The sequence below is a fragment of the Dromaius novaehollandiae genome, chromosome 2 (assembly GCF_036370855.1).
Source record: "Dromaius novaehollandiae isolate bDroNov1 chromosome 2, bDroNov1.hap1, whole genome shotgun sequence".
Classification (NCBI taxonomy): Eukaryota; Metazoa; Chordata; class Aves; order Casuariiformes; family Dromaiidae; genus Dromaius; species Dromaius novaehollandiae.
In genome coordinates this window covers 164,082,142-164,099,057 of record NC_088099.1, presented here as the reverse complement: position 1 = coordinate 164,099,057, position 16,916 = coordinate 164,082,142, and the positions used below count along the sequence as shown (strand labels likewise).

The 16,916-nt window shown below is 43.2% G+C and overlaps 1 protein-coding gene across 1 annotated transcript in view; it reads left to right on the top strand.

Annotated features, from left to right (window-relative positions):
* Positions 1-16,916, top strand: part of COL22A1 (collagen type XXII alpha 1 chain) — a 236,601-nt gene that overhangs the window by 92,977 nt on the left and 126,708 nt on the right. Inside the window, exons 6-11 of the mRNA XM_026113713.2 lie at positions 5,542-5,665; positions 8,194-8,469; positions 9,563-9,643; positions 10,246-10,359; positions 10,959-11,003; positions 16,398-16,451. Coding sequence (XP_025969498.2) covers positions 5,542-5,665; positions 8,194-8,469; positions 9,563-9,643; positions 10,246-10,359; positions 10,959-11,003; positions 16,398-16,451 — 694 coding nt within the window. The remainder of the gene's footprint in view (positions 1-5,541; positions 5,666-8,193; positions 8,470-9,562; positions 9,644-10,245; positions 10,360-10,958; positions 11,004-16,397; positions 16,452-16,916) is intronic.

Genomic DNA, 16,916 nt, shown 5'->3' with positions numbered 1-16,916 from the left:
CTGAGAACTTCCTGATACTTGGCCTGACCTCTAGTCATGATCTGTTTGCTCTTTGTTTCCATCTGTTTATCCTAGTTCTGACTCTAGAGCCTTTGTCCTGTCATGTCCACTCCTAGATCTTCTCTTCACCAGGTTGCCTGACTTGGTCCTGGCCTGGCTCGGTCCTCATTCCAGCTTCCACCTCTGAGAACTTCCTGATACTTGGCCTGACCTCTAGTCATGATCTATTTGCTCTTTGTTTTGGGACAGTGTTGTCTTCCCTGAGCCTTTTTTGTTCTTGAGTGTGTATATCTTGGAGCGCTGGTCTGGAGACTCTGGCTCCTGACCTCAACCTGTCTTTCACTTCAGTTGAGCCTTGAGTTTCCCCATGAGGTCCTGCCTTGGTCTAATGATTTGGTCTGCTCCACAGAGAAGAAAATTCTACCTAGAGCTGCCAAAAACCCCAGAGACTGAATAGGAAACCTGTTTAATTCAGAACTGCTGAATCCTTCCCTGCTCCTCATTTCAGCTCAAACATTTGCGGTTCTGTACTGTACCCTCTCCCATTCTCTGCCAGCCCAGTCTTTCCCTTTCTCCCTCTCCTCCCCAGGCCAGATGCAGCTGGCAGGCTTGGTCTGTGACCCTTCCCAAAGTTTTCTGTGTTGCCAGAGTTGGAAAAAGACCAAGATATTGTGCTGAAGTTTGGAATGAGACACAGGACTCCAAGCTCCGAGGAGGTGGTGAGGGTAGTTGTCCCACCTGAAGGCTTTGTTGTGGCCCCTCTCCGATCTCATGACCTCAACTGCCCGAGGAGCTGTCATGTGGGTTGCTCTGTACTGTGGAAGAAGAAACATGTAGGTCCACATCTGCTATGAATTAAGTAGGAGAATGCATATATGGAGCCTGTCTAAGGAGTTCCTCCTAGGCTATTTCTCTGCTAGCAAACTAAACAGGGGGAGTTCATAGGCCTCAGCACCAGACCCCAGTTGTTTGTACGCTTCAGTTGTTAGCGTGCTCACGTCAAGTTAGTTTTGTCTGATGCCAACCAGTGCAGTCCCAAGTGATGCCTGGGCCTGGTGTGGAGCATACAGTGTGCCAGAGACTACTCCCAGTCAGCAGTTTGGGTGTGATCTCTCTGCTTAGGAAGGGAGAGTTTAGCTGAACTGTGCTCATGGCTAGGCAATTAGCCTTCACCATTATATAGTAGGATAGATAGGCATTGAATCTCCTTCTTCAGAAGGAGGAGAATAAGCTTGACTGAAGGTTTTATTAGACTTTTAGAGAATAAAAGACTGAAGGGAGAGCAAATACCATAGTAAAGAGGGAGAGGAATTTGTTCTCATAATTCACTGTGAGAAAAGTTGTCTTAGGAGGCTTAAACTGCAGCAGTGGCAATTTAGGATAGACTTTGGGAAGCATTCTGTATTGCTAAGGATAGTGAAACACTAGAAAAAATTCCCTAGAGAGGTTGTTGATATCTAGCACTGAGGTTTTTGAAGTTGAGATCAAACAAATGTCTGCCAAGGATGTATGTGCAGGGTTGATTCTGTGTTGCAGCAGGACTTTGAAGGGAAATGTCCTGAAGTCCTTCCTAGCTTTTTTATTTTTCCCTATCATTCTAAGAACCTCTGGTGATGTGGTTCATAGGGAAATGAACTGGCTTTCTCCAGCCTTGTTTCACAGACATTATGAATGACATTGACTATTAGCGGCTTTTAGCTGCTTTGAAAACGGTCACGTATAGAATCAGTGACAAGCCAATAGGGATTTTCCCTTTGCTTCTGCATTTTTGTTTCTTATTAATTTTGTCCCTTCCTCATCAAATTCAGGCATCCTATTAATGGTTGTTATATTCAATAACTGAAATGAGAATGGACAATATTATTTTTCTCCACTGTATTATTATTACAGATGAAGGATCTCATGCTGCTTATTAGAGATGTAGGCTCTTAGGCCAAACAAAAGCATGTAAGAAGAAGGCTGTATCCTGGCAAGGGGCAGTGGCTAAGAGAGTTTCCTGCCTGCTCATTACCGTTTTTTGTATGTAGAAGTTGTGACTGGCCTGACCTTGGGGTTAGGTTAATTAACTCTGAGACTAACCTGCAGCTCTTGGGGGTTTCTCTTGTTTTGGGTTCTTCTGCAATCCATCCTGTTGTCAGTTATAGACTGAGGAGCCAGCAGAGAGCTCCCTGTAGCTACCAGACACCCAACAAAGCTCCATAACATGGACTATCAGCTCATTTCAGCCTTGGGTGAACGGAGGGAAGTAAAACATTTCTGAGTATAACAATTCCTCCCCTTGGGTTCCTGAGTACAGCTGAGGCTCTAGATGGAGATCAGTTTTTGGCAAGGAAATAAATGAAAACTCATAAACAGAGCTGTTGTTATTTATGTGGTAATGCAGCTCCACAAAAGATGCAGTGGCCAAGGACTTCAGAAACAGCTTTTATCGTATCTTCAGAGCAACAAGAATGTCTTTAGATTTGCTTTTGGCTCAAAGTCTTTCTCTGTGGAACTTGCAGCCAGTTCTTCAGCACCTTTAAAAATCAGTTGAGGGTGACAGGTAATAGGTCATTATAGCTTTCTATCAGTTTAAATCTACGTGATGGGCAATTTGTCAGCCTCTGTGTGATGAGCTGTGGCCAGACCCACAAGGATATTTAGGTGCTTAACTACCAGTTATTTCTGTGGGCGTTAAACATCCAAAAGCCTTTTCTGAATTTGAGCTTGTGTGATGGTGTTCCTGTTCCCAACTCAGAGATATCTGGAGAGCTACACAGGCTGTCTTAGCACAGAGGCCAGCCTTGACATCAAGACAAGGGACTGACTTAAGCACATGCTCCTATACCTCCCTGCTTAGCACAGCACTAATGCCACTGCCTTTAATTCATACTTGGAATGAAGCATATCTGCATGTCCAGAGCCGAAAAAGTATTAGCAAAAGGCAGCATCGATAGTATGTGCCCTGCTGCTGTTGATGGGACAATAGCAAATGTGCTACGGATCGAGAGGACAGTTAAGCATCCCCAGCACTGTCACTCTGCTACCTTGTTCCACCACTGGATTAACCGTGGAAACATTGCTCCGACTGGCTTTCATTAAGTAGGAGCTTGGAGTTGTTGGTGGCGTGCAGCTCGAAGAAGTAAATGAATGTGGCTGGCTGTGCCCAAAATGCAAGTCAGGATCATAAAGGACTGGGCGGAGGGTGAACTCATTAAACACAGTGAAACTAGATTGCTTCCTGCTGTTCCCAGCTGCCAGAAAGGGCACTTCAGCCATCAGAATGATTTAGGGCTCCGAACTGCAAGTGGGGTGGAAAGAGGTTGCAGCAAGAGGGCTCTCAGACTGACAGATGGAGAAGGAAAGGCAGCATGGAAGCAAGAGAAGAAGGGGCGAAGCCTGAAAATAAGATGAGCCAGCCAGCAGGGAGGAACAGGAGGGGAGGAGATGATCAGAGGGAGACCTGAGGTGACTGCTGCTTGCAAAAGAAGCTGTGACTGTGAAGATACGTGGTGAGGAGTGAGTGAGTGAAGATAAATGCACTAGGCATGTATGCTGAAATGGCAGTGTTTTAGGAGCTGAGTCACGGAGAAATCCCCCCCACTGCTAGCACTCATGTAGAAAAGTCCATGCTTTTTATTCAAGAGGAGGGAGTCATAAGTAAAGTCTTTCTAACCATTGACATTGCCGCCTTCAGCAATGCTGAATTTTCTTGAAGGAGTGGAGGAAGACAGCCCAGTCTGTCAGCGACTTTAGAAGCCCAGACATGCCCTTCTTCTCAAATTTAGACAAAAAGAGTGTATGAATCCAGGCAGCCTTTCAAAAGGAACTTGGCGCTAAGAGACGTCAAAGGTTAAGGAGATGTGGCTGGGTGCCCTGGTGGGAGGACTGATGTGACCAACTTGGCTTCCTCTTGCCAAAGTTCCCCTAGTCTTTCTTGGTGGCTTTCACTGCCACAATCATGCCGGTCGTATTCTCCATGGCAGCAGTGTCACAGAGTGACAACCAGCAGGCCTCTTTTGTCATGAAGGTAGAGAGTGTCTGGCTATTTTGTGTGCCACAGGAGAGAGGGATGCTGGCATGCGGTGCATCTGTGACCAGGGGAGGGATAATTTGTGAATATCTAGCACCAAGAAGTGACAGCGCCTTGTCTGATTGCCTAAGCGAACAATTTTGTGAAGGAGCTAGTGGGAGCCTGGTTCAGATTTCTCTTGTGTTGGAAGAATTCAGAGAGCACCTATGTCCAGTATATGCTGGAAGACCAGCATATAATGGTGTGTAGCCTTTGTGGGTGTTTTATATACATGTGGTATATATGTGGTGTGTGCATATATATATTTACATATTTGTATTTATATAATGTATGTGGTATAAACCACAGTAGTAATCTGATTTATTAACTTGGTTGAGAAGACAGGAAATTCCAAGCACAAATGAAAAAAATGACTGATTATTTTGACATTAAATAAGAATGGCTTTGAATCTTTGCTGTAAATGCAAAACAAAGTATTTTGGAAATTTTGCAGAATGAGTTTGTTTTAAACTCCAGTAGAGGCCTCTACTTTTGTGTGCCTCTGAGTTAACTATGCCAATTAGATAGCGATGGACTATGTCAGGTGTTCCATAAGAAAATCTGTCTTCATTGTTTTGTTCTTTATTAGTTCCTTGCCAAAGGATGTTGCGGATGCAACAAGTTTACTTGAGTTCAAGGGGAGAATGGAGAAGTCCATGCAAGAGAAAACCATAGAAAGTTATGAACATAGCTAGTTTAGTTGCCTCTCAATTTGACTCCTGGATCATAAAGAGCTGGAGGCTGGGGGAATATGTTTGTTCCACTTATGGAACAGTCCACTTATGGCCAGTGACAAAACACCCCTGGGATATTGGGCTAGATATATGTTCTGTCCAACCGCGTATGCTCATTGTTATGTTATGTTCTTACATTGGGCTGAGTCAAACGAGCTGCTGTTTTTGGTTACTGCAAACGTAAGCGTGGATCGGAGTGTCACACTGAGTAAATTTCTGCCGAATGTGTTTGTAAAGTGTGATTTGAGAAGATTCTTCCGTTCTCCCAGGCCATCAGCCAAGGAACATTGCCTTGGGCAAGCGTGAGGCATAGTGTTGGTTTGGGAAAGGGTACATTACAATACTTAGTGCTACAACTTGGTACATTCACAGAGGGTTTCAGATATGCCAGCCCGATGTCACAAATTTCCAGTGCATCTAGAGAAGAAACAGGATGATTTACAGGTAGCATGGATTGAAACTCAGCTGAAACCCAGTTTTTGACATGATGGATCCCAAATTTCAGATTTTCTGCATTTCTTACTTAACTCAAGAGCTTCACCACTGGAGCTGGGAAGGGCTCCTCATGGACAGGGCCACCTTGGAGGAGCAAGCTCATGTTCATCTCTCTGCAGACTTCCAGATACAGCAGAGTTTTTAAGGAATGATGCAATACTTTTGAAAAATGTTGCTGGGGCATTCAGAGAGTTTTGTTAGAAATTCTGCTCTTCACTGTTAAGCCTGTTACATTGCTTTCTTTTTCCCTCCCCGTGCCAGGGATGTGTTCCCACAAGGTTTGCCTGATGAATATGCCTTTGTAACTACCTTCAAATTCCGAAAGGCTTCCAGGAGAGAAGACTGGTATATTTGGCAAATTATTGACAAGTACGGCATACCACAGGTATGAGGCCCTTTGCAGCCAGCAAGAGCAGCCTTTTTTCCCTTTTATTGCATGAACTAGCCTTCTTGCCTTAACCTCCCACTCCTTTTTCCTTGTGGACTAATAAAAATCCCTTTGCCTGACTTTGTTCCAAATCTTTGTGCTGAAGGACCTTTGCCTTTAATTCAAACCCTGGAGGAAGGTTTGCTTAGACCTTGCTTGCTGTCAGCATGCAGATAGATGTGTTAGTTGGAAAGGGTGGAGAAGATATGCCATCCTTGCTCTGAAAAACACTTTCTGAGATTTCAGTTGTTTTATTCATGTAGGTCTGTTTAGAGAAAATACTTCATCTGTTTGGAGAAGGATATCCACCTGGGTAGACCACAAGACAGGAGAGCAGTGAGCTATTTCAAGTTTTTGCACAAACTTTTAGATATTACTGGGAGGCTGTATGGGTTTCCTATTTAGGAGGTGAACACAACATCTATTACAACTATTATAACTCTAAGAGTCCTGTGTGTTGCAGAATTTGGTCCAGTAATATTTGTAAAGTACCCTCAGGTTCTCAGAAGGAAAATACCATGGCAGTGCAATAAAGGTCTCTCTGTTCCTATGTAGTATTGTTCGCAGCATGCTGCAGTGTAAGGATTTCTGTGTGTTTGGAGAGCAGGATGGTTTAGTCTGACTCCATGTTTTGATGCCTAGTACAAACGTGGTGCTTACAGCATTACCATGACTCTAAACTGGGCTGTCAGCATGAGCTGACTTAGTCATATTATGCAGTATTGCTGCTTTGGGAGTGATGCTCCGAAGGACTCTGGGAACTCACTGCGTGAAAGGTGGGTGCAGTTTGAGGACTTAGCTAACCGAATCTCAGACAATGGTAAAAGGCTAATCTGAGAAATATTTTGATAAATTATCAGCTGTGCTTTCCTAAAAGAAATATAATTTATTGTGCTACATACATTCCTAATCCTGCACAGTTAAAATGTATTATTATATTAGTGAACTGACTATTTCATGGAGACAGCTGAATACTTGAACCTCTTAGATTGAAGAGAAAAAAAGCACTCAAGATTCTCAGTAATATTTTCAAAAGTGCTGTAAAGTGTGGTGTCAGAAGTGTCCTAGAGCCTCATGAGCCTTTTTTCATTTAAAGTCAGTAGCACTTTGGCCATTACCTGTCTGCAGACCTGCCTGGCCTGCAGACTGAGGAAACTTCTGAGCTAACGCTAATCTGAGCTGGCGTTTCCAGACAGCACAGTGCTCTGCTGCATGTAGATGCTGGGTCAGGTCTGGAGGCAGCCTGCCCTGGGCTAGGTACGTGAGACCCAGCTCTGCGCCGGCGTGGCCAGACCTCTCCCAGCTCTGCAGTTAGCCGACGCACTGTTTGTTGCATGGTCTCCTCTCTGTGCTCCACTTCCTGCTGCTGTGTTACTTTGGTAAAAGAAGAGTCAATTTGTAGATGGGCTAAGGGGTAATGTCTTCAACATCCAATTTCTGCCTGCTGCAGAGCTTGTGACATGGCGGGGAGGTAGCAAGATGTTGTTAGGAATGGCTTGGGGGTGAAGAGAGACAGGTAGAGGGAGAAAGAGAGAGGCAGAGGTGAGATATGGGTTCTGCAGTGACAAAGTAGAGTGATGGTATTTAATACAGGATTAAAAAGGACTTCTTTTCACTGCCGTATAAAAATGTTTTATTTGAGAGTGACCACTTAGGACTTCATTTCTCATGAGTTATGCTTGATTATTGTAGTCAGAATGACAGTTGAGGCCATCTTAATCCTTCTAGCTCTTCTGTAGTCCTATGCCTCGTCTCTTCTATTTCTAATTAACCAAATTAGACCAGGAACCATTCTTTGTCACTGTCGGTAAGTGGCACACCTGGCTGTGTCCACACTACATAACACAGCCCTAGGTCTCTTCTGGGCCTAAAGCATAATTATTATTGTGTGTTTTGGTTTTCGGTTCAAAGTATCTGAAATACCGTGTGAGCAATGTTACAGCCCAGCAGAATGTTTTCACACCAAGAAACGAGTGGTGTGTGAATGCCCCAGGGGATGGGTGCGGACTTGTGAGGGTCACTAAAGAGCACAGAGCCTGCTGGGAAGTGGTGGAGAATTGCATGGGCTAGAGGGATCCAAAGCAGGCTCAGCTTTGTCTATACTCCCTTTTGGGAGAGGGCCCTGGTGCATGCTACCACCCGGCCATGCCCAAGCACTGCCTATGAGGCATCAAGATGGTGTGGGCTGAAACCATGCCATGGAGTGTGCTCACAAGGGAAGACTTTGGATGGCCATGAGTCTGTGCCCAAGCGCGTGCCCTGCCCCATCTCGTTTACTAGAGCAGGTATAAGCTGCCAGTTTGACTTCATATACATCACCAGAAATTGTGTCCTCTGCTGTTTGCCAGGACATCTCCTTACCATGTCCTGTACCAACCCCAGCTTGGGGGTATGAGCTGGGGAACCAGTCGAGACTGAAGGCAGGCAGTAGAAAGGGTGATGAGGCTGTGCACTTTATTAGCAAAGTCATTTCTGTCTGTTCACAGGTCTCGATCCGACTGGACGGAGAGAACAAGGCAGTGGAGTACAACGCCGTAGGGCTCACCAAGGACGCTGTGAGAGTGGTCTTTCGAAATGCTCGAGTCAGTGATCTGTTTGATCGCAGCTGGCACAAAATCGCCCTCAGCATTCAGTCAGAGGCTGTCACCCTTTACATAGACTGCAGACTGGTGCAGACGCTGCCTATTGAAGACAGGGAAAATATCGACATTCAAGGAAAGACTGTGATTGGCAAACGCTTGTATGACAGTGTCCCCATTGACGTAAGTACAGTGTGTGCTGACTAGAGCTGGGGTAATGTTCAGCACTGGGCTTGCAGCAGCTGAATGTTTTTTTTTTTAAGCGTGATATTATAATTGCCCCTTTTCTTAGGCAGCATCACCTACTGAAATGTTACATGCGTTATGTAGCTAAGAGAGTGGCATCTCATCATATACCAGACGTACTGTCATTTTATATAAGAGTGTTGATATTTCCGTAATAGGGGTTAAAAATGAGAAATCCCTTTAATCTTTCTGATCTTTTTGTTTTGTCCCAGAAGGTGTCATAGTTAAAGCCAGAGACAAAGTCATCCACAAATACCATCAAACTGAGTACTGAATTACACATGTAAAGGTCTTTTCCTGTCTGATCTTGACACTGTCAAGGTTTTCACATGTGGTAGTGACAGATGGGAAAAAAGAAACCTCATTAACTCAGAAGAGTCATGATACAGTCTCAATTCTTCAGAAAATATACCTGATATTAAATGACTCCTGCTCCAGTTGATCTTAACCTGAAAGCTGAGACCTGCACGTTGGACCTGGATTGTCTCATAGCAGTGTTAACCTGTTGTAACTGTACAGAAGTTATAAAATGCATGATTGTGTGGTGTTTTGGGACTTGTGTAGTCTTTCTTAGCTGCACAAAATAGATAGGATGTTCATATTAAAGGTGGTAAGAGCATTTCTCACACAGGGGTAAATGGTCACAGGGCACAACAGGAGAAAAACAAACCTTATGCCTCCATGAAGTTTTAGAAAGAATATTGGTGGGCAGAATATATCTTCTCAGACAGGAATTTGGCTAGGACACAGAGGTTAGCATTCTTCCTTATTTATATGAAAAGCTGCATCAGAATTTTAATAGTCATGTTCAGGGTCTCATTAGCTCAGCACTCTTGGAGCATGCTGAGATATTGGTCCATTATTGGTACAGAGAAATAGATCCTGACTACAGCATTCACAGAATCACTATGAATCTGGCCCCATCTGGCTTTTATTTATCTTCCTCTGCACTGTTTGTAGCCAAACAAAAGGAGATGCAGTCTTTAATAATTCACTGTCTCTAAGACTATTGTCTCACTTTGTCTTCTAGTTTGATCTTCAGCGGATGGTTATTTACTGTGATTCTCGACATGCTGAGCTGGAAACCTGCTGTGACATTCCCTCTGGACCAGTAAGCTTCTTCTTGTTATTAATTCATTTTCACATGAACACTCTTTATTGAAATATATTGCACAAATCAGGGGAGGTGACAGTGAGGGTTTGTCATTTTTATAATGATGGTGAATGAGTCCTAAGTATACAATTGGTAGTGCAGTAGTGCCAGAAGATGACCACACTGAAGAGATGAGTATGAGGAATTAGAAATTTCCAAGTCCTTTTTCCTTGTCAAGCTGTCAGGGGAAACAAACCTTGAAGTGATGATAGAACAACAGAAATTCAGCATGAAATACTCAGCGTGTCTCCCACTGCTTTATTTGGGAAGATCTAAAACAGTACCAGTTGCTGCTTAGTTTTCTGTGCTCTCAGTAGACACTTCCACCCTCCTTTCTTTCCTTTCCCCTAGATCCTGGTTAAAAAGATTCATTGCTCACTTTGCCATCTTTTTCCCTATTGTTTGAATGAATGGCTTTTGTTGAATTTCATTCCTCAGTGCAACATGTTTAGCTGTGCATTATCCAATAATGCCAATGTGGTTTCTCTAAAGTGGGTAGAAGAGAAAGCTGGGCTTCTAGCATTGAAGGCTTCATAATGACCTTGAATGTTTGGATGTAGTGCCAGGTCACGGTCCTGACGGAAGCACCACCCCTTGAAGTGAAGCCCACTGTTGGCAATGAACAAGTTGGCCACATCAAGACTGTCAATTGCTCCTGTCCAGCTGGAGAAAAGGTGAGAGTTGAGATGAATGTGTTTTCTTTAAGAATTACTGGATGAGATGGAAAGAGAGGTATGATGCTACATGAGTGAGTTATAAGAAGGGCTGTTTTTGTTTGTGAAGCATTTAAAGACCTATTAGTGTAAAGCAATCTATAGTATGAGGCAGGCATTGTGTTATTCATAGGTGGCATGTCTCTGGAGGAAATGGCAGTCTTCCCAGGTGTTTTCTTTTTACCTAATTCCGTGTTTTTTGCCATGCTGATTGTCCTGGAAGCAACCTTGAAAATGGTGTGGTTAGCTTTTTTCACCTCAGGTGTGTGCATCCTTGTTAGAATAAGTAGGAGGAGGTTCTGGAGGTAAATATAGCCACATCTCATAGCTTTTAAAAACAGTGGGCTTGCATATATTGCTAGGACTTCTGAAGGGCTAGCTTTGCTGTAGTTGTTCTTGAGAATGTGGGTTTTTTGTTTTTTTTTTTTTTTTTTTAAATTTGCTGTCTATTGAGGCTAGAAAAACTTTCTGTTGTCCTGAGTGGCTATGGGTTTGGGCCACTTGCTTTGTTATATGATGAGAAGACCAATCTGACTAATTGTGGTTTTTTTTTTCTTTAGGGGGAGAGAGGCCAAGTTGGTCCTGAAGGTCCTAGAGGTCAGAAGGTCAGTAGTATGTGCTAGCTGATCCATTTAATAACAAAAATAAGAGTTCTGGGTGCTGAGTAAGCTGAAGAGTTTAAGGAAATTAGTCAATTGAGCATATGCCTGAGTTCAGATAGTTTTGGATGACCCTGGAAGAGTGCAGGGGACTTTATCCCACTTATATGTTTTTCTTTCAGCTCACTTTTGCATTTCACTGTTGAAAATTTGTCACTTTTAGGATAAGTCTGTTCTGAAACTTCTTCCTGTGAACTTCTAAATTGGCCTTTTTGCAAGCTAGTTTTATTTACTTGGTCATGCAGAGCTTTCCTGATGTTTCACTTAGAAACCCACGAGCTGCTTCTGTACTGTGCCTTGTTCAGCAGTACTAGTTAGCTGTAGGTTAGCTAGCAGCCTCCCAGTCACTTTGTACAAAAACTGAGACAAGGGTAAAGAATTAGCCATAGTGTGTTAGCCTGATCAGTCATGAGTTGAAGTCAAGGCCACTTTCCTCTGTATGTTTCTTCCTAGAAAACAGGGTAGGAGAGTTGTTGTGATGTCTACCTCAAGTTTCACAGTTTCTATATTATCATGCATATTTTGTAAGTGTCTTTGACATGCATATGCATGCACTTAACTCATATTTCCCTTCTGTGCTTGGTTACAATTAGAGCTGTGGGGACAATCGACTTGGAGAGCAGCAGTACTGGATGAAAAATGAGATACACAGCACTGCTGGAGAGGTGGAAGCTGGTGATTTCAGTGCTTCCCAGTTTCACCAGTTGTATGATAAAAGAACATTGGGGAACAGTCTTGGTTTAGAATTGTTTACATCTGAAACACTTCTGCAAATGCTGTCAAGGCTCATCAATCACTACATTTACATTTGTTTGGTGAATAATTCCCCCCCCACCTCCTCCCCCCAAAAATCTCATTTATTGTGAAACAGTGTAGGAAGAGAGACAAGAAGTTTCTGGGTCTTAGAAGGTCAGACACCATCAGCACTGGCTTTTTTTGACAAAGCTTGCCTCATCTGCAGGGAGAAGTTTGGGGTTATGAGGAGTCATGTTTTGGGGTATGGTTTTTTGCTAGCAGCAATGAACATGAGCCCATTAACACTGAGATATGCTTGCCTGGAACTGCAGAAAGCATTTTTTTTTTTTTTTAATGCTTCCATGTGTATATAAATAGCAACTTTCTATTTTAATCTGTGACAGTGTAAGTAATGAGGGGCTATTTTGAAGAACGTCAGAACTGTGAGAGATTGTTGTGAGGAGGCTGCAGAAGGACGATGATGGTTATAATAAAAGCACTGTGCAGCAGCTTCTGTTGCCTTTCGTTGATGTGACAAGGTCTATGCACTGGCGAGGGTGTCTGTATTGCATAACATGGCCTAGTGCTGAGCACATTAATGCAATATGTAATGGTGTGTCTTCAAGTGCAGAATTAAGACCTAATCACAATGTATAGTCCAGGTCTGCGGCTATGTGGACAGCTACGTGGTTTCTGGCTCCTGAGTGCTTTAGGTGGCTAAAATAACAGATCCCAATGCAAGTGGCTGTCCCACCACTGCAGGTGGGTGACTGCATGGCTCTGCCGATCTGTGTGTGACTTTCCCCTGGCTTTAGTTGTCCATGACTTATATAAAGCCAAGGCAGGACTGTGCCCCAGTCTCCAGGAGCTGGGGAGGATGCAGTTTAAATCCAGGCTCTGACAATGATTTGGCACAAACAGCTGATGACTTGAGACAAACAATTTAGCTTCTCTATCTGCTAAATAAGGCAAGTAATGGATTTGGTTCCTGACTAGCAAAGATGCTGTGATTAAGCCACATATTAAGCCCTTGATAGCAGTTCTCACATAGCTGTTGCTGATTGTCATGGCCCTACTCCACATGCAGGGACTGATGTCTTGTCCCTCCTCCCTATCCTTGAAGCATTACTGAGCTACCCAGGTTGAAATGCTGGCCACTGGGAGGAAAGCAGGAGCTGTTTGCAGCTCCCCACTGCTAGCAGCTGGTGCTTTATTACTGAAAGACTATGTGCCCACAAAACTGAGATTGGCTTCTACATTGTGGGCTTTTAAATGTTAGTAATATATTTTAGGATCATTCATCTTGTCTCCTCATTTCTAAGGTTCAGGGGTTGTCTTTTAAATTGTGTGTAATGAGGAGGGTTATAAAACTTTGTTTAAGGCTTAAAAAAATACATAAGGGTTTTCACTTGTTACATGAATCTGAGAGCTGAGTCTTCAGTAAACACTCAAATCATAAATTATTGACTAAACTCATGAGGTTTGATTAAAACATGCTAGGAAGTAAGTGCAACATAAGAAAAGACCAAGCATTAGCTGATTAGGCAGGGAGGTGGGAGTAAATCAATGAGTAAGGAAAGAAATTATCAGAAAAAGGTGGAAACTGGGTGACATCAGGACTCTGAGTCAGAAATCATGCTTTTTGCTATAGACATTGTCACTACTAAGTAGCTCTTATTTAGGGTGAATTGCAAGGTTGAAGTCTACCCCTAGATAATTGGGACCCAAGGGATATTTGGGTAGACTGTAGGCACATGAGCATTGCCCAAGAATATTTTACAGGCTGATACTGAGAAACACCTTGTAAGGGGCTATATGGCCCTCTCAGAATCTAGGAAAGCAGCTGGTTCAGCTATATTAGAAAAATAGCATGCAGCTGGTGAGAGTCATCAGAGAAATGAGTCCCACCAGAAGATACAAATAGGACACAGATCAACTAGGGGAAAAAAGAAAATCTCTGGAGGGATTGGTAAAGGAAGGAGGACTATGAAGCTCCTTCTCTAGTCCAGGAAAGGTGGGTTCTCTCTGCCTGCACTAGACTAGCAGTAGCTGGTGACTTGCTGTTTTTTTATTCAAGGGAGGAGTAATGCCTACTTTTTATTTTGGGGGGTGGGGGTGGAAATCAATTGTAAGGCCTGTGAGTGGCTGTGGTAGTCACCTATATTTTTCTGGGGTTGAAGACAGACTAGCCTACAGGCTGTGGTATCCAGAGCTCCAATAACATATCCCCTCTTTTGGAGAGGTGAAGTTTGGACAACCTCTTCCTATGGTAGTGTCTGACTTGCAAAAACATTCCAAGTGTATATACAGTGTGGGAAGATAACAAGTTTCTATTCCTATCTAATTTAAGTCTCCAAACCAAGGGCAAAATAGAAGCTCTTGCAGTTATTAGAGAGGAAAATCCCCCAGAGATGAACCCCTCTGCCTCAATCATCCATGCTGCCAAACTGAGGGTAATGTGTTGTGACACGGCATATACATTTCGGAAGGAGATACAGTAAAGGAAGCTACTGGGGAAAAGTGAAGCAGGAAAAAGCCTGGGAAGAATTGGCAAATGCACCTGAAGCTGGTCCTGTTCATAAATATTAGATGCTGACAACTTAGTCCAGTCTAATTTATTTTCCTTTAATGCACATTGCACTTGCTGTGTTGTTTGGAGGCAGCTGTGCTAGTTGGTTGGGCTCTGGGCAGAGTCGGCAAGCTTCTGCTCTGTTCCAGCACTGCTGTCAATTTGTGCTCTGAGTTTAGGAAAAACTGCTTCTCTAGAAAATTGCTTCCCATCCAAATCATAGAAATGATCTTGCTTACCTGCCTTTGGGAAGTTTGTGAAGGCCACTGTATTAGATGTACTCTAGTGGGATACACTTTTTTCCCTCAAATTAGAAAGGAGTTTTGCCTGGTCTTACGGGACCTAGAAGGTTTTATACAGCTGTCTCTTTTATGGACTTTGCCACAGCCTACTAGAATTGCCTGTGACATTAGTTTTGCATACGTGTCACTTGCTCTGTGAGAGTTTTAACCTTTAGCATTTTTGCCAAAGGGAAAGCAAAGAAACCTTCATCTTGCCTGCAATTTTTAAAGTCTGTCTTCATCAAAGAAGTGTGATCCTGACAAAAGGTTGAGCATCTGGCACAGCTAAATACATCTTATGGGCATATATCAGGACAAACTGACTTTAGCCATGAAATTAATCCTACTGCAGTGCATGTGGGGGAGATCTGGGGAGTGCAGGGGTCATTGAATGTAGTGCTGCTGTGGTGCTTTAGGAGTCCTGCTCCAGGTCTGGGACTCTTGCAGCTGGATATTGTGTCCACACCGAACAAAAAGTTCTAGGTCCAAAGCACTTAAAGTCAATATAAACAGAAGACAGTAGGAGGTTAAAAACAGGTGAGGAAAGTACAAAGAGTGACGTAGTATTTGTTACTGATGGATGGGGAGCTCAGCATGGTCTGTTTCTGTCCTAATCATTTTGGGGTAGGACTGGGAAGGAGCAAGGTGTAGGGGGACATAGGCAGAGCACTCTGTCCCCCCCCCCCCCCCCAGCAGCTCCTGGTGCCATAGGAATTGAAGGATCTGCTGGCAATGCTGAGGATAGCCTTAAATTGTTTTTAGTTGTGGGTATATCCTCAGCTGGTCCCTCTTCCAGTATTGCAACTGTAGGCTGGTATGTGAAAATGATTTGCAGATGTTTTTTGTATTTGCCATTTTGGCTGCAACTTGTAGCTCTGTAGCTAATAGATATTTAGCAAACAGTCCATCTTCTTTGGCTCTCTATCCCTTCCCCTCCTGCCCCACAAATTATTCTTTTTTTCCTAGGAACTGAGTGAGGAAAAAGTTTTGGCTGGGTTTTGTTTAACCATTCTTCTCTTTTCATCCCTATGTATTTACTTCTCCAATCTTCATTCCTCTCCCCATAACAGTTTATGTATTTTTCAGTTGCATTTTCCCCATGTTCTCATCTCTTCCATTTGAACAAGTAGGGAGAATGTGTTGCACATTTGTGCTAGGAGTCAGCCAATCATGAAAATCTAGCATGAATGAAAAGAGAATCTTTTTTGAAACTGGAAGTATAGAAAGAACTCTTAAATCTTGAATATTTACAGATTTGTTTTTTCCATGTTTTAGGTTTGCACTTTCCAGGTCTTATGCAAGCCACATTCCAGTGCAGGTAGTCCTTTCTGGTTTAACAGAAAACAAGGCCTTTTGAAGTACCCCAAAAGAAAGAGCTCTTTGCCTTGCTAGTGCACACTGAGGGATTCTAGCAGTATTTTAAAATAAAAGTATAAAATCAATTTTAAAACTTGGACATTAAAGTCAGTATAAATGCGGTGAAGTCCACCCTGTCCTAGTAGGAGCTGGAGTCTTGTTAATAGAGACTAGCGGGAACAGAAATGTCCGTGATCTCAGCCAAAGCCTTGTTGCACCACTTCACAAAGAAAACAAGTCAACCACAAGCTAATAACAAAATACAAAGACTAATGTGGAACAGCTCTCAAGTGAGGCCAAGGGGGAGGGCTAAGAGGAAGTCTTACCTGTTATCTTCGTGCCTGTCAGAAGAGGAATGAATTATCTCAGTGGTATCAACATTCTTTCTTCTCTTTCAAGGGAGAAAGTGGCAGCCAAGGACTTCCCGGGCTCCGAGGAGAAAAAGGAGAGTCAGTAAGTAAGAAAAAAGAACTGGAAAACCAAGTAGTTGTGTTTTCCTGTACACTGAGCCTTTTCTCACGATGCCATATGCTTTGTTGAATAAGCTCCCTTTGCTGGGCTTCTCCCAGGGAGAAGTTGGTCTTTCTAGTGCGCAACAGTGTTTCTTGGAGAGGGAGAAATAGATGGGTTCATCCTGAATTCAGCTGATAACTGGCTTAGTATTGGCCTTTTAATTAAAATATGTGACTTGGATGTACTCGATTTCAGCACAGCTGCACATTGAATGGGTGCAGTACAAGGCAGTTGCACACAAGAAAGGTGCAAAGAAGGTGTAGATGAATGAGATCCAGCTTTCCACAGTTGCAATTAATGCAAATGCCGGACTGAGTTTTTAGGCAAGAACATCTTTAACCCTGTTTAAAATTCAATTTAATTAGCAGTTGTTGGCATCTTTGATTTTGGAAATATAATATTAGA